General features: G+C 44.1%; 1 protein-coding gene across 1 annotated transcript in view; it reads right to left on the reverse strand.

The window, feature by feature from the left end:
* Positions 1-1,487: 1,487 nt before the first annotated feature.
* The window catches only part of ARHGEF38 (Rho guanine nucleotide exchange factor 38), a 47,052-nt gene continuing 30,490 nt past the window's right edge, over positions 1,488-18,049 (reverse strand). Inside the window, exons 7-14 of the mRNA XM_033160712.1 lie at positions 16,932-17,065; positions 13,235-13,339; positions 12,218-12,340; positions 10,647-10,967; positions 8,168-8,308; positions 4,859-5,057; positions 3,140-3,405; positions 1,488-1,683 (exon numbers count right to left, since the gene is read on the reverse strand). Of these exons, the coding sequence (XP_033016603.1) occupies positions 1,498-1,683; positions 3,140-3,405; positions 4,859-5,057; positions 8,168-8,308; positions 10,647-10,967; positions 12,218-12,340; positions 13,235-13,339; positions 16,932-17,065 (1,475 nt within the window). The 3' untranslated portion in view covers positions 1,488-1,497. The remainder of the gene's footprint in view (positions 1,684-3,139; positions 3,406-4,858; positions 5,058-8,167; positions 8,309-10,646; positions 10,968-12,217; positions 12,341-13,234; positions 13,340-16,931; positions 17,066-18,049) is intronic.

Consider the following 18,049-nt stretch of genomic DNA (forward strand, 5'->3'; position numbering starts at 1 on the left):
TGGGATTTCCCCCACAAGCTGCATCTCATTGGATTTTAACCATTTCTTGGAGACTGCAAGACAACTCTGAGAGATGAGCTAGGCCAGGGGTTGGAGACCTGCGGCCCTTCAGATATTTTTGGAGTTAAACTCCTATTAGCCCCAACAATTGGAGCCAATTGTCATGGATCTTGGGAGTTGAAGATCAGCTACACCTGGAGTGCAACAAGTTCCTCTTATCCAGCTTAGGCTGAGAAATACTATTGGCCAATGACCCCAGTGAACCTCATTTATGAGTTAGTTCAATCTTCATCAGCCTAGTGCCCTCCCACCAGCCCTAGCTAGGATGAGAGCAGGCTGGGGAAGACAGAGTTGTTGACTCCAATAACCTCATAGAATCATAGAGTTGGAAGAGACCACAAGGGCCATCCAGTCCAACCCCCTGCCAAGCAGGAAACACCAAATCAAATCAAATCAAATCAAATCACAGTGCTTGCTATTACGTGGATATGACAGATGATTATTTATTTAGTAATTTATTGCATATATAGCCCACCCTTTTCTCCAAGGAGTGCAAGGTGGCATGTGTTAGGTTCTTTACCACCTAATTTAATCCCCACAACCTCAAGGACGTGCTGGGGGACGAGGAATGGAGAGAGGTAACAGCTTGCGTACCCCCAAGAGGGGAAGGGTCAGAGCATGGGACGACAACACTAAGGACAGGTCAGAAGATGAAGGGGGGTGGAGAATGGTGGGCCACTGAAGAAGCAACAGGCTTGAGCGAGAGGGAAGAGCCAAGGGCAGAAAGCAGTTCAGACACAGCACTTGAAGCTCCCCAGGAGATTGCCTGCCCTACTGTGTTAGGTTGCCCTCCCCGCTTATCTCCAAGGACACAAAGAACTATGGCTGAACAATGAGCAAGAATTCCCTCCCGCCATGGTTTACATCTATGTGGGCAACCTCCAGAGGAGGGGGGGGGTCTTGGGGGGAAGTGGGAAGCAGGAACTGTCCATCCTGGCAACTCTGCTATGGAAGCTGGTCCTGCCTTGAAGCTTCTCTGCCTTGTTTGCTGTTTTCTTGAATGAAGAATTAAACTCGTCTCTGCGCTTGAGTGCTGACCTGTGTCTGAGCCAGCCCTGATGCACAACAACCCTTTCTGAGGTAGATTTGGCTGAGAGGCAGTGACTGGCCCAAGGACGCTCAATGAGCTTCATGGCCGAGTAGGGATTTGAACCCTGGTCTCTCCAGGTGCTAGTCAGACATTCTAACCGCAATGCCACACTGGCTCTCCATACATATACCAGGGGAGATTCCAACAAAAGCAGTGTGGTAAAGTGAAAGGATGCAAGCAATTCAGGACAATGACTGGAAGCAGTTATTTTTCTTTGTTTTAAATACCTCCTTCATAAGTTCTTCAGCTCTTGATTTACCAATGAACTTTTGAGCAGACCAGAGCAAAACGGAAGACTTTTGCCTCTGACGTTTCAGAGAACCGGGTGTCATAAGTGTTTCTGATGTTTACGCGTAAGTCATTTTCCCAAGGTAATTTGCTGGCACGTATCCCTTTTGTCCTTTCGCTTCCGCTAACCACCATTCCTTATTGCCGCTCAGGTCGGAAAAACGAAGGATCCGAACTCGCTGGTACTCTTGAAGGCTGAGCTCCTGGTGGCTCCTTGCTTGAAATGCATGAACCGCATAAAACGTCTGAGAGGGGGAAACACAAAAGAGAAAATGTATTTTCGGTCCTAGACGCTCATTCAGCATACGATGGCTACATACACACATTTAAAGCACATAGCTCCCCCCAAAGAATCTCGGGGATTGTAGTTTATTAGGGGTGCTGTGAGGGTTGGACTGCAGTTCTCAGGATCCTTTGAGGAAAGCCATGTGCTTGAAATGTTTGGTATGTATACACCACCAATGGGAAATGTGGCAGGTAAGTGGGAGAGCATCTGCTTGGCATGCAGAAGGTCACAGGTACGGCTGGTAATGTCTCCTGTCAGAAACCTGGGATATAAGCAACTCTTACGTGCTGTGATGATATGCAGCACTCCTTCTATAAACACAAGTGAGTTTGCAAACCAGGGGCAGCCAATGTGATGTCACCCAGATGTTGCCGCACTGCAAATATTAGATGTCCCATCAACCCCAGGCAGAATGTCCAACATCTGGAAGGCACCCCACTGGCTACCCTTGATGCAGAAAGGCAAACAGCAGGCAAGAGGGAACTTCTTATTTTTCTTATTCGCTGATTACATTTCTAGCCTGTCCGTCCTCCCAAAGGAGACCAGGGTGGCACCTATGCTATGCTATCAGCTGGATAGCTCAGTTGGCTAGAGCGTGGTGCCAAAGTTGCAGGTTTGATCCCCCATATGGGATAGCTGCATATTCCTGCAGTGCAGTGGGTTGTGCTGGATGATCTTCAGGGTCCCAACCAGCTCCATGATTCTCGAATCCAGGTGGGCATCCTCAGAGTTCCTAATTCAGACACTGGGCAGCATGACAGGGCCTCACAGTTTCCAGAAGCACCACTTCACAACTTTAGAATATTTTCTACGGGCCGCTGCTAAATTTGACACAGTCTTCTTCAAATCTAAAGCTTCCTTTGACACGCTCTTCCTCTCACCACAGCAAGGGACAACAGAAAAAAACTTTCTGACATGTAAGTGCTGTTCGACAGTGGAATGGTCTCCCTCAGGAGGTTGTGGACTTTCCTTCTCTGGAGGCTTTTAAGCAAAGGTTGGGTGGCCATCTGTCATGGATGCTTAAGTTGACATTCCTGCATTGCAGGTGGTTGGACTCTATGCGTTCTATGATTCTATGACTTTTGGACAGGTCTTTGGGCAAAGTAGGACAAACTGACTTACACTGTCTAGCTTAGCATTATTCACACTGACTGGCAGCTGCTCTCTCTGGTTTTAGACGGGGCTCTCTCCAGTCTGACCTGGCGATGCCAGGGATTGAATCTTAGGCCTTCTGAATATGAGGTGGATACTCTTCCACCAAGCCAATACCCCTTCCGAAGATTCTCTAAGGGGGACCACCTCCTTGCCACTACTCATTTGTGTGCCTCCTCCTTGCTGTTCACACACCTGGAGAGAACAAGGTGAGCAAGCAGCTACAAGGAGGAGGGGAAAGAAGGTGAACTCACGATGCTTACGTCTTGGTCGTCCACTTCGTAGAAGCAATCCACCTCTGTCCCGTTAACAGCTGCCTTTTCACACAGGCTATTGTAGGAAGAGCCGCTTCCGCTTCTCTTGTGCTGCCCTGCGGGTTTTGTGCTCCCGTCATCCGTTTGCCTCATGGAGACAAAAAGGCTGATGTTATCAAAGTCGTCGTCACAGAAACTGGCATCTGAAGCCTCCTTTTGTGCCTTCACTGGATTGTAGGGCTTCAGGAAGGAGGAGTAGACATATCCTTTCGAAACTAGGGAGGGAGGAGGAAAATTAAAAGAAATTAGGATGTGCTTCCCTGCTCTCCAGTCCTTCATAAAAAGCAAATAAAGGCTTGCCACCCATAAGGAGTATGGAAGCAGCGGGGAGACCACTTGGTTCCTGTTTCCCACCATGTTCTCTCATTGTACCTAGTCTGGTCCATAATTCCCCCCCCCCCCCAGTGAGGCTGGGCAGAAGCCAGTGGAGGTCCCTAGTCTCACAACTAGTGCTGTTGTGCTGTGGAAGACCACTCTGGGTTGGGCGACATGGAAGGGGTAACAAAAAGGGGGGGGTTGGCCCTTTGGGGTCATGAAGAGGGCAAGAGTGCCTCCTCCTTTTTTGTTGCTTTAGCCTTTGGAGGTGAAGGAGGAAATGAAATACTGTATTGTGGGTGATGCCTTATCCCATGTAAGTAGGAGAGATAGCTGCCGAGGTGGGAATGTAGCTGCTACCTATAAATACATGTTTGCCTACTCGGTGGGTGATGCTGGTTGCATCTGTTGTATTTTGGATCTGCTAATAGTTGTTATGGCACCCAATATGTCAGTTGTTTTAGCTTACATTGATGTTTAAGAGGATATCTTAGATAACTTTTTTTTTTAATTAAAATAAGTCTTTATTAAATTTATGTTTCTTTGAAAAAAGGATTTCAAACATAAAACACAACAAAACATTAAATCTTGCATCACACAAATAATAAACATAAATTAACAATACTTTCTTTCAAATTATACATCAAATTTAAAATATGACTCCATATTGCTTCTACAACGGTTTTCTTAGTATAATACTCATTTCATTACTCTAACTAATAATTTAGTTACTCTCATTCTTACAAACGAACCAAAAAAACGGCAACAATATATATATATGTATATAATTTAAATCTCCCATGTGCGTAACTTAATCTAAGCAAATCATTAGTTCCGTTTTCAAACCTTCTTTTTCAAAATATTCTTCCACATATTTCCATGGATATCTTAGATAACTTATTTAGTTGTGTTATCTGTGCTACTATAAAATGTGCATTTTAATTTTCTTTTTTCTTTTGTATTTGACTTCAGTCTGGGATTTTAAAGATTTTATTTAAAACAGGAAGCAATATATAAAGACCAGAATTCTGCAATTCAGAAACCCAGTGCAAGCAGGATAGAATATAAATTAAGAACAGCTTGTGTGTTTCTGTAAACTCCATCATGTTGGAAGTTACTCTGTTTTGCACCAGCAGCGCCAAATCCTTACTCAGGATAATGTCACTCATGCTAGGTTAGGTACTTGTGATGTGAGCCATGACATGGGCAGGCTAGAATACTACTCGCAACCTCCGCAAGAAGTCACTGTGGCACAAGGTGGAAGCTGAGATCACAGGGCTCTTGCGTCCATATTTAATAACCATCACAGCCAAAGGACGTCCAATATTGTGATGAATGTGCCTGAGGACTTACTTCCAGTGTCCACAAGCCACCTGCCAGTACTTCCGAAAGGATCCTTTCGTTGCACGACAGCCACCAATTCTCCTTCGTAGAGATCAATATCAAACTCCTGAGTGGCGTTGCATTTGCGCTTGGCTTGGTACAGCAAGTCTGAGTTGTATGTGGAGAGTATCACAGACCTGTGGCTTTCAGCCTGCCGTGGGAATTCAGGCTGGAAACAAAACAAAACCCCAGCTTTGAGACATACTTTCAATTATCAACACAACTCTGTGGCCACTATCTGCATTTTTTAAAGAAGCATGTGTGTTAAATACAAAGGGGCAATGAATGCTATATGTGGTTTAGCCATGGCTCTTTGTTGAAATAAGCAAGAGTATTCCAATGGGCAACATGCTAGATTTAGACATGGGTTAAAGGTAAAGGGACCCCTGACCATCAGGTCCAGTCGTGTCCGACTCTGGGGTTGCGGCGCTCATCTCGCTCTATAGGCCGAGGGAGCCGGCGTTTGTCCGCAGACAGCTTCCGGGTCATGTGGCCAGCATGACAAAGCCGCTTCTAGCTAACCAGAGCAGCGCACGGAAACGCCGTTTACCTTCCCGCTGGAGCGGTCCCTATTTATCTACTTGCACTTTGACGTGCTTTCGAACTGCTAGGTGGGCAGGAGCTAGGACCAAACAACAGGAGCTCACCCCGTCGCAGGGATTCGAACCGCCGACCTTCTGATCAGCAAGCCCTAGACTCTGTGGTTTAACCCACAGCGCCACCTGGGTCCCTATCAAGACATGGGTTACCAGGTTTCAAATACCTATTCAGATACTGAATTTAGATATTTATGGACTCACTGTTAAAACCATGTTTTTGGAAGACAGTCTTACTGGGCTACGAGCGATCGCCAAAGAAGAAGAGGAGATACTGAATAATATCGACTTGCCCAAGGGAGTGTGATGGGGATTGATTGGGAAAGTGAATGAGACAGAGATTGTCATATATGGTGGAGAAAAGAGCAGCAGGAATGTTTACAGTATATACCCTGAATATGCTTTCCTATGGCATTGCAATTCAAAGGATGCAGCACATGTGGAAGATGGTTTGGTTCTTTCCCAGAGTCCTGACAAAAAAACACTCATTTGAAGCTATTTTCACAGGGCTGAAACCCTCCATTGGTAGCACGGGAAGAAAGGGTTAAACTTCCCTTCCTCACCTGCTCTAACCCCCCGCTAGTTATCAGCTGCCCCCAGGGAATGCTATTCAATATATATATATTAAGTACACTTTAACACCATGCCTAGTTTCACGCTCATTTCCACTGACCTGGGAAAATAACTGCTCGTACACAGTGATTTGTCATTTCGTAGAAGACGGGCCTGATCTCACACTGCCTATGTGAGTAAACTGCTCGTGTAAGTAGGGTTTTTGTGGAAATCGGCTGCTGGGCTTATTGTTAACCATGAACTATTGGGCAGATTGCAGTGCCATGGCATTAAATACACAGGGTAAAGCTGTGTACAAATTGCTCCAGCGAACAGAGGCTTATTGTACATGGCAGGTAGTCTGAGGTACCTGTGCATTTTACTTTGACGGCTGTAAGATTAGTCCTCTATGAATAGTCATGCAGAGGAAATTTGCCTTCGCCTCCCGTCTTAATGCACTTATCAGTGTCAGTGTCAATTAATGGGAAGCATTTTGAAGTCACCCTGCACAAAAGTGACAGGGACGTGTAACATCACAAGGCTTGAGAAACCAGTAATCCACGGATTATGCTGTTTTAGATATGGAATGGGAAGTTACCGAGATAGGACAAGCAGGACTTCTACACAGCTCTTGGCGACATTGTGCACTAGACACGTCTAAATCCAAGCACCTCTTTTTAAAAAAATAATAATAAAATCACCTGCCATCACTATGAAAGGCATTTAAAGGTTTCCTGTGTAATAAAAAAAAAATACACCGGAAGATTAGAATTGCTATACAGATGTGTAGTGGGAAATGTGTGTCTGTGGACTGAATATGCACAAATTGAAGAGGAGCTTACGACAATGGTGTTGCCAAGGGCTGTGGAATGAAATGTTAAGCATGTTTCGGAGAGGAATGGCACAGGGTGGCGTTTGATTTCAGAGGAATGCATTGCTAGGCACACTGTTTTGGAGTTCTGGACCAGACTAGGTGCAATAGGAGAGATCTCATGCATTTCTGCACCCTGCCCAATGTTAATAACAGAGAGATACCCAGTTCAGATTGGGAACATGATCCTTCAGAAAAGAGGGATTAACTCCTGATCCTTGTGCCTTTCCCCTGATTAATGCCAGCTACTCCCCCAAGCTGTATTTCTCTGCTTTCCTTTGGACCACATCAGTGAGGCTGAGAGAGGGGTCTTGTTATCTGGGCAGCCCAGGACCTGCATACACCCCAGGGAGGTCATGTTGCTGCTGCTAACAGAGCAATTTGACTTCCCTCCTGAAGGTGCACTCCGTTGTCTCTTGGGACCGACGGGTGCCAACAACGACAACACAACAACAATTCCCCCAAGTGGTTATTTGTTGTGCAAGCAGAAAACCTTGTGCAGGGCTTTGTTAGCTGAATCCTGCCCTTTACTGCTATGCATACCTCCTGGAAGTTAAGTCCTGTTAAAACTCAACGAAACTTTGGATCCAGACTAAGATGAACTTACACCACATTTACCGTATTTTGCGTTCCATAGGGCGCACCGGACCATAGGGCGCACCTCGTTTTTAGAGGAGGAAACAAGATAAAAAATATTTTTTTCTGGTTTTCCTCCTCTAAAAGCCCTGTTTTTTTAGGATCAGCTAAAGGTTTTGCAGCTTTTTTGCAAAGGGAAAAGCCCTGTTTTTTTGAGGATCAGCTAAAAGTTTTGCAGCTTTTTTGCAAAGGGGAAAAAGACTCATATCCCAAGTTTATAAGCAATATTAGTCTTTTCTTTCCAAAGCAAATGACTGCTGATTTAAAAGATAAAGTGTACATATTCATGTATTGAAAGTAGACAGTAGAACAACCCACAGAAAGTTAAGACAGTTGAAACTGACATGCAGCCCAGTCAGCTACTGCTGTTGACACAGCAGTAGTTTGTAACAACTCAAACGGGACTTACTCCCAGGTAAAACGGCATAGTAGGATTGGGGCCTTAACAGTGCATGGGTGAAAGAATAGGGTTGGAAGGGAAGGGAAGCTAAAGACATTTAGCTTTCAGTAGATTCAATTGGAAATAAAAATGTGTTTTCTATATATTTACTTCTCCGTCCTGCATTTTGCTTTTCCTAGTCCCAAACCTTCAACAGGGACTCCTGTCAAATGTATGCTACAAACCTGGAGAGGGGTTGGCTTCTTTTTTTCAAAGCTCAGCTTTCTCTCAATGAAATTTATGCTGTTGTTTTCTTTGACAAAATTCAGACTGTGTATGTCTTCGAGCACCTGGTGCTGAACTTCGCTGATGCTTGGAGACGACAGCTGTAAGTTCAAAAGAGGTTCAGGTTTACATGATTAGTCACAAGCTGTGATGGATCGGGGAGTATGTGTGTGTGTTCACACACACACACACACACACACACACACACACACACACACACACACAATGCTGTTTCTCATTTAGCAGGCTTAAAACAGTGTCACTGCTTTTCCCCCTGGTGGGGCTTCTGGAAGAAGCTCAGCAGGGAAAGCCTTTCCCGTTGTACCCCTTGACTTTCTGCAGACACAATGCTGAATTTTTGATGCCAACAACACATAGAATCATAGAATTGTAGAGTTGGAAGGGACCACGAGGACCCATCTAGTCCAACACCCTGCAATGAATGAATCTTTTGCCCAACATGTGGCATGAACCAATCACTCTGAGATTACCAACTGAGCTATCTTCTCCCATGGGTGAAAAAAGACCACCCTAATCTAGATATCCTTTAGTATATATCTAGCTATCCCTTGAGCATAGGGGTGAGGAACCTATGATCCTCTGGATGCTGTTGGCCTCCAGTTCCCATCAGCCCTGGCCCAGCATGGTCAATGTTTAAGGACTACAGGAGTTGGAATTCACTTACATCTGAAGGGCCATAGGTTCCCCATGCCTAGTTTAGCAAGATATGAATAAGCCTACCTCAAAAGCTTCCATGCTTCCCTCTCCCCCATGGCTAATGGGGGTTTGGGATCTTTCGTTTCTGCTTTTAACCATAGCCTGATACGTTCCACGAAACCAGAACTGTGTTCAGTCTTAACTGTGGTTACTTTAAACAAACCAGCTCTGTAAAGCACAGTTTGCAGCTGGATTTTTGGAAACTTGTCAAGGTTAAGATTAACCAGAGCTTCCCAAAATTGACTGACACAACAAACTGTGGTTAATCACAAGTGGAAGTAGAATCTTCCAAACTCCTCCTTGCAGCCATGCTAAAGAATGAGAGAGGGAAGGGAGGGCGTGAATCTGGAGAGATTATGCTCATTAAGATAAACTACGGTTTAGTGTGACGTCCCCACGCCCTCATTATCTTGCATGTGTGTATTTGAGGAGTGGATACACTAGGACACTCTCTCTCGCCCAAATAAATATTCCTTTTGCTGTTTTCATTTTCCTTCCATCACGCCACTGCACATGAGAGGAGAACTAGGCTTCCCACCGCTGCTCAGTTGCATATATCAAACTCATTTTAATACATACACGTTGAAAAGCACTTATTACCTAGCAACAATGCTGAGTCAATTAAAGGAAAACAACATCCAACCAGGTGACACAAAACCTGGTTGAACCAGAGGACGCTAGAGGGCACTCTTCACACACTGGCAGAACCGCACTACAGGGAAACCAAATAATATGCTAAGAAGCATGTCATTTTCTGGGACAGCGGGGAAGGTGAAACTGCCCAAGCACACAATCATTTAATAACCCAGGCAGCCCAGCCCCCATATCGGTTTAATTGAGTTCAACAGGGCTTAATTCCAAATCAATGAGCATCGGACTGCAGCTGTACTATATCCAGGATTAATTCTGGATAGAGATAGCCTAACCACAGTGATTTTTTTTTTGCTCTGGTATCATCCAGATCAGACAACTTCAAATCCCGAGTGGCAAGTCATGGAAGAAACCAAGCTGGTTGCTTAACTGGAGAGAGATAAACCACAAGCCTGGGTTTGGACATAGCACTAAACCAAACTGTGCCTTGGTTCACAGCAGCAGCAGGACCAGAGGAGCAAAGCAGTCACAATATTCTCTCCAGGAACCCACACATCTGGACGTTCACACTAAACCATGGTTTGGCTTAGTGTTATGGGTGAACTGGCTCACAAAATAGGGCTGCCATATGTCCGGACATAGCTGAGATTTGTCCGTCAAAAATGTTCGAAAAGCAGAAAAATGTCTGGGGAAACCCAGCTGTGTGACAGCCCATGTCTGAAGCATTGATTTTTTTAAGATTTTCCTAAAAAATAAATAAATAAACAATTCCCCCCCCCCAAAAAAAGCTCAAAACTTTTGTGTCTGGATTTTCACTTTTTGAAATAAACCTCATCATAAAACCACAGAATTGGAGGTGGCCCTTGCCCTAATTTTCATGCAGTCTGTTAAGGGTGCTGGGAAATGTAGCTCTCTCAGGGATAAACTACAGTTCCCAGGATTCTTTGAGGGAAGCCAAGTGCTTTAAATGTGCATTAAGTGTATGGTGTGGGTGTGAACCAAGTTCATAGTATTTGTCGAACATAATTCTCATAGGCTTTTGGTTTTTTAAATAAGATTTCAAAGGTGCATAGCAGACAGGCAACCTTAATTGCAATCATCTCAATGTGTGCATATCTGCAGACGATTTACCGATGTCAAGGATTCCCCCGTGGAATAGGATTGCAGAGCTGATGACATCACCCCCCGCAGAAGAGTGACGAGGCAACACAGGCAGTTGGTCACGATTTGCTTTGCTGCCCGGTTAAACGTCTGGAGTTCCTCCACCAGCTGGGCATTGAGAGCCTCGTATTCTTTCCTGGCCAAATCCATCTCCTCTCCCGCCGCCTTTTGGTGGTAGCTATTATAATCCAGCAGTTTGTCATAGCGCTTCTGGATGAGCTTCTGAGGGCCTGGGAAGAGGGCCTGCAATGCTGACAGGGGGACCAAAACCATCTTCTCTACTTGCTCTGCCTAGATGTGCACAGGTAGGGAAAGAGAGACAAATAAGAAGAGAAGGAGGAGTTTGGATTTGATACCCCGCTTTATCACTACCCTAAGGAGTCTCAAAGCGGCTAACATTCTCCTTTCCCTTCCTCCCCCACAACAAACACTCTGTGAGGTGAGTGGGGCTGAGAGACTTCAAAGAAGTGTGACTAGCCTAAGGTCACCCAGCAGCTGCATGTGGTGGAGCGGAGACGCGAACCCGGTTCACCAGATTACAAGTCCACCGCTCTTAACCACTACACCACACTGGCTCTCTTCACCACCCACCTCTCCTCCTTTAAAGCTAACATTTCTCCTTCTGCACCAGTTACATATCCCCAGAATGGTCTTCCCTCTGAAGTATGTCTCACCTCAACCTTGTATCATTCCTTTGGTTTGACTACTTGTACCTGGGAGGGCAGGGTTCCAATCCCCACTCAGCCATGAAGCTCGCTGGGTGACCTTGGGCTTCTCAGGCTAACCTACCTCAAAGGGTTTTTGTTGTGGGGATTAAATGAGGATGGGGAGAACTATGTACCTGGAGCTGCTTGCAGGAAAAGGTGGGCTATAAGGGCAATAAGACAAACAAATAAATGCATCTTAGGAACTGATGGGTTAAGTCGCTTTTTAATGATGCTAATTATGTAACGTGCAATAATTATTTTAATGTTTCCATTGGCTATGTTACCATATTTTTGTAAACCTCTCAATTTTGGAGTGAAAGAGTGGGGTGGGGAGCATAGAAATCTATAAATAAAGATGTGCCCGAGGAATGAGGACAGAATTAATCACAGGGTATAGCCCTGATCCAACACAAGAACTACTCACGCCACATCTGTTTGTGATGCAACGTGATTCCAGAAAAAACTGTTGTAAGGCTATCAACGCATTTACCCTGAATTTAGAACCCTTGGCTCTTGATAGTGTTGGTTGCCTAAACAAGTACAGAGGCCTTTCTGCTGCAAACACTTTCCCTGAACATGTGTAAAGCTGGAAGGAACCATGTGGCAGCCCTTTTTTTACTCATTTTGCCCCTTCATGCCAGTAATGACTGACTGGGGCTGAAATCTTCCTTCCTCCTCATTGTGGAAGGCTAGGTGTTTTTTTTATTTGCAATAAATCAGGGCTTCAGGAAGCTGGATAAAAAAACAAAAACAAAACACCTTCTGCTGGCTTAACTTTCTTAAACTCCCTATCCCTTATCTTTTGTTTGAAACCAACATCTTTCAAGGACGTACATATCGTTCGCTGGGCTTTTCAGCATTAATCAAGGTGTTTGAAGAGCCACTTTCCTCATCTTCTTTCTCGTGCAGAAAATCTTGAAGTTCGGTTACGTTCTGTGCAGCTAGAAGCGTAGACTCCTGGAAATGACGGAAATGATGAAATGGGCAAAAGATGTGCGTGCTCAGGTGTACACACGCAAATGGAAGAGGATGCACATGAAGGAAATAAAACGGCTAGGTCAAGGTTGGGCAATTTGTGGCCCATGCAGTTGTTAATGGACTGCAACTCCCATCTGACCAGTGTGGTCAATGGTCAGATATTATGGGAATTGTAGCCCAGCAAAATCTGGAGGTTCCCCACCCATGTGCAAAGCAGTCTGCATTCCCCTCCAATGCTAGCACATGTTTCAGTGGATGACATCCCCACTAAGAAATCTAGAATTCTGCTTGACTTGATATTCACTTAAAACAGAATGAGGTGCACCAATGCATAGTACGTTTCAGAGGATCTCATGTGAAAAGATCTACCCAAGCAGGAAACTATCCCTGCAGAGACTGGACTCTGCTACAATCTCTCTCGTTTAGATTTGCCATATTTCCTAGTTGATCCAGGAAGTGTTTTTAGTTTTCGCCTGTGCTTACACCACCCTGCAAACAACCATCTTATTCTGCACCAGGCCTTTGACCAAGGATGAGGAACCTACAGCCCCCACAGATGTCCACTTCTCATCCGCCCCAAACAGCATGACCAACAGTCAGTGATAATGGGATCTGTTGTCAAGCAGCATACAGAGGGACATGGAGCCACCCATGCCTTGGACTAATATAGACCTAAAAGCTTTTGCCAGGAGTCACACTAATTGAGGTCTAACCTTCATATCATTATGCAACTTGAGAATTCATCCTGATTGATCTAAAACATCTCATCCAGTGGACTCAAGTTTCACACTCATTCAGAAGCAGCTAATATTCGCTTGCAACGTGCAAGTAGCAAATGGATTCTTTTTTTAGTTGTGCTGCATTAACACTCACCTTCAGATGCTGTAGAGACACCGATATATTCTTCACGCAGAGTTTGACTGTCTTCTCCAAACTTCTAAATAACTTCTCCTCTTTATTAAAAGTTTCATCCTTCACCTAAAACACATGGCAACACTGAGATCAGGAGCAGAGGCCACTCATTAGTAATTGGTGGAGTAGCCCTAACACCGGCATAGATATTGCATAAAGTATCTCTGCATTCCTTCCACTGAAGTTATCGTACAAGTATAGCTTTAAGTGCTCCTAGACTGTGGCCTCATTCAGACATAGTGATAAATTCTGGCTTATCATTATTGGAATGAATGAGCTGAGCCAACTTTGGGTTTGGACTCCCTCTCCTCAAAGTCAAGAGGACGAGAGGAGGTTGGAAGATTCCATTTTCATTTTTAACTGTAATTTGTTGTTTCTTCTGGATGCAGACAAACTGTGGTTAGTCTTAGCCTACAAAACACTTTCAAACTTTGGCTTATGCAACTGACTTGTTTCAATTCAAATGAAATGCTAAAACATGGCTAACTAGAAGCTTTTGTGTCAATTTTCAATCTCCTCCTAAAAGCTGCATTAGAGAAGGGACGAGTGCATAAGTCCAAGGCTCACACAAGCTCATTCACAGAACGCTAAACCATAGTTTAGCATTGTGTCCAAACCAGGCCTATATCTTGCCACATTTCACTTCATTTCAATCCCTTTGCCCATGTTCATGCTCTCAGAATTACAAGTTCCATTTCATTCTTTTAAAAGCAATGCTGAATTTATGCAATTATCATAAGACAACAGTGTCACAAATTTGATCAAATTTGCTGGTGGTGGGGGAGAGATGTAGTGTGGGAACTTAAGAAGGGAACACTAAGCAACCAGTAAGTTGTATCTTCTGCAGAAAGTGAAGAATTGAAGAAGTACAGTGTGTTTTTATGAATGGAGATACCCAAACAGACATCCTCCACATTGATGAGTCTGCCTTCTGTATAATCAATTAACTCCCACAAAAAGTGCAGATGAATTAAAGGAGTGTATGTTTGTGTGGATGGATAGATAGATAGATGTTCTCCACCCTTATGAGTCTGCCTGCTGCCTGGGATCATGCTCCATATCCCCCCACCATTTGAAGCACAAAGAGTGAATATGATGGACAGGGACTTTTCTGTGGTGGGACCTTTTGATTAACAGCTCAGCCATGACTTTTTCATTGGAGTTTTTCTGGTGCTGCTTTTTAAACTGCTCCATTGATGCTATTGTTTTTATTCTGTTCTTGAATGCTATTCCTCTGTCCGCTTTAAATTTTTATGATTTTGCTCTATTCCGTTAATTTTATTGCTAGTGAGTTCCACCTTTTCTAGCTAGCAATTTCTAACTTTCATTGCTAGTGATTGATACCTATTCTACCTTTACACAAAGGTATATAAATATTTTTAAATAATAATACAAATTCTCAGGCATACATATGCAAATATCTACGACTGTGACAGTGAAGCAGATATGAAGTAGGGGAACAGCATCACCCTAGAATGAGGGCAGTGCAAAACTTCTGTCTGGACCACTCATGAAGAAATGTGAACCTCTTTCATGAGATAGAAGCCATAGTGTGTGGCATGAGGTTGCCGCACCAGACCTCCTGATAGCTGTGCTTATTTACTTATTTAGGAGGTACAAGGAGAGGGACTGAGACAGCAGGGAGGTTGACACAGTGCAAATGTATTGGCAGGAGCACTGGATTGGCTCTGGCAGTACATTTGCACCGCGCCAACCTACCCACCATTTCTCTCTCCTGGTAAGCAGCAGTGACTCAGCTTTTAGGAGATCAGGTGAGCATGACAACCCCAACATGCTGCCCGCTACAGGGTAAAAGATTTTGAACATAGTGTGGATTGCAAGGCCATCCCGCTGCAGTTAATAAACGCCTGCTAATCTCCTGCATGCTTGGAACACGCACGTTAGCAAATGCAGCTGTTAAAAGCTTTAACAGCAAAAAGAAAAGGAGGAGTAGGAAGCATAAGAGAAGTGACAGAAATTTCCCTTTGCTTGTTAAGTAGGGTCAGCAAGATATCAGAGAAGCACGGGGTTGATTTTATGACACTTGCCTAGACTTTCATCTTTATGATGCTCTCTTAGCTTGCATAAAAATGTATACAAGCAATGCATCATTTTATATCATGCATTTGTCTGTCTCTCTGCTCATTACTGTACATCTGCAGAGTTAATACTTGCGCCAAGTTTGAGAGACTCCTATTATTTCAGAGGCTGACCCATACTTTTATTTGCTTCAGTTTTCTTTCTTTGCATAGGAGAGAGAGAGGGAGGGAGAGAGAGAGAAGATGATGGCAACAACCTTGGAAGTGTCAAATCTAGTCTTCTCTTCTAATGCTGTAGGAGTTGCTGCAGATGTCAGAGATGTGAAATGTGAGTGCTCTGAACCTCTAATTAAAGGGGGGGAGGATGCTCAGTCATTCATAAAAGCAGCATCTCCTCCCCCCACTCAAAGTGTTTCTCCAGTATTTGAGTTTGAAAAGTGTTTGCAAAAAGAACACCAAACCAAGGAGAATTTACTGTCTGAATAAAAATAGCTTCTCTTCGCAATTAAGGACATTTCACGGTGGCTGGCACTGGAAGGCTGCGAGTGCCGCTAGCAGATAGTTATAACGTGTGTGTGTGTGTGTGTGTGTGTGTGTGTGTTGTGTAGTTTGGAAGATGTGGGAGAGTCACATGGCTCATCCAAACAGGCCTCACTCTGGGGACTGGGAGAACTACATTAGCAGTCTTAGTCAGTGCTATTTTTCTAGAAAGAGAGGTGCCGAAACTCACCATGAACGTCTCCCCTGTTCTCTTATAATGCAATGGTGGCCACCTGGTCCTAGTCTCCATAGTCCAGATGTAACATAGGATTTAATTCACAATGGCCACCATCATTTTGCACAGCTGATAAGGCCACATTCATTGCCCACACTCTTCTCAAGAGCCATCATAATGCCTCTTACTTGCCAGGATGGAGAAACCTTTGGCCTTTGTGTGGCATAGCATACTATATCAACGTAGTCATTCCATCCATTGCTGTGCCCATTTTTTTACTCTAGTGTCACGTACTATGGCTTCCAGCCCTGCCCACTCCTGACACGTTGCCCCACAGAAGGTTGCCAGTGGGGGAATGTGCCCCTTGTTTGAGAAACATGAATGCAATATCCATTTGGATTCCTGAATTCCATTGCAAAACAGGGAGCCAGAATGAATGTTGCCTGCTGTGCTCTCAAGACCTCTTCCTGCCACGATAAATCTATTAATGATGGACAGTCCCATCATATGAGCAGCTGCAAAGACTGTGTGATTGCAGCTACCTGGCTCCAAGGGCGTGACCGTGATGGTTGGACTCTCCTGAACCTCTGTGCTGCAGCAACAAGCCCATCCCAGAGCAGAAGGCGCAATACAAACATTGCCCCTTCTTATCCCGTTGGAAAAGCAGCCCCATCAGAAACACAGGAGTTCTTCTTGCCAGGCTTTCTTCTGAAAATGCCAAGCACAGGGCTATCAATAAGCCTTGTGCTGCAGTTCCCAGTGGGCAGTCCTGTCCACCTGTCAAATCTGATCTGCAAGACCAACCCTGATTAGGGGTCCGGCCAATGGAGCAAAATAGCTTCTCCACTCCTAGCTTACACCCTTTAAAACACTCTGTAAAGAAAAATTCCAGACACCTAAATACCTGAGGTTCTCCTCCAGTCAGAATTTTCAGGTGGCCAGTGACCCTCTTCGATTTCTTACTAATTGAGTGAATGTTTAGTCTTGCAAATTTCTCTTTCAGGGATTCGTCTTCATCATTTTTCTTATACTTCAGCACTGCAATTGGAAAAAAAATACATAAATACATCAAATCTACATTTATATGGGACTGACCCTACTATCCTTGAAAGTCATGAAGAGACCAACGAAAGACAGGGAGAGATGAAGGTTACTAGCTATGGAAATAACAAGGATAATGAAAATAATTGTGGCCATATAAGCTTTTAAAAACCCATCTCTCTAATTGTTCCTGTTCTTTGTAGTAGCTCCTTTGATGCTATTTACTGCAGAACATATAATTCTGTGTGCTATAATAATTTTCATGCCTTCATGATTTAAATCCCTAGTGAATCTGCTTGACAGAAGCTGAAACATAACAAGAAAAAAATGCCCCAACTTTCTTATACACCTTATGCAAATGCAAGAATCCAATGGTGGACCCGAAATAAATATAATATTTCATTTTCTCCCTCACTAGTTAAGACTAGTAGGCTAGAAGTCAAACATGCTGTTTTTCTCATAAACACCTGAGGTCACCTAGCTGGTAACTTGAAAAACAGAATGTTGAACAAGATGGACTTTGGTTAAATTCTGCAAGGCACACACTAACATCTTTAAAGGACTCATTTACCGGTAATTATCACTGTCAGTGGCTGTGTTCAGATAAATTATGGTTTATCACAACAGGAATAAGAATTACATCTCTTAGCTAATCCTGACCAACTCCTCTCCGACCATGCAATGGAGTTCAGAGGCTTGCACGTTAGGAAGTTTCTTTTCATTAAATAGTTTGCATTGTTGTCCAAACCCAGAAAAACCAGCCAACTTCAAACCATGGTTTATGAAGCTGCCTTGTTTCTACTAACCGTAGTTGAGTTTAGCCACAGTTTAGTGTTTAGACACACCCTAAACTGTGGTTAAACTAAAATGGAAGCTTCCAAACTCCTTCTCACAGAGCATGCACCCAAACTGACATGGGAACATAAACAATACCTGGAAAGGCAGTTGAAACATAGGTCGAAGCCAAGACTTATTGCAGCT

Source organism: Lacerta agilis, chromosome 9, assembly GCF_009819535.1.
Source record: "Lacerta agilis isolate rLacAgi1 chromosome 9, rLacAgi1.pri, whole genome shotgun sequence".
NCBI lineage: Eukaryota > Metazoa > Chordata > Lepidosauria > Squamata > Lacertidae > Lacerta > Lacerta agilis.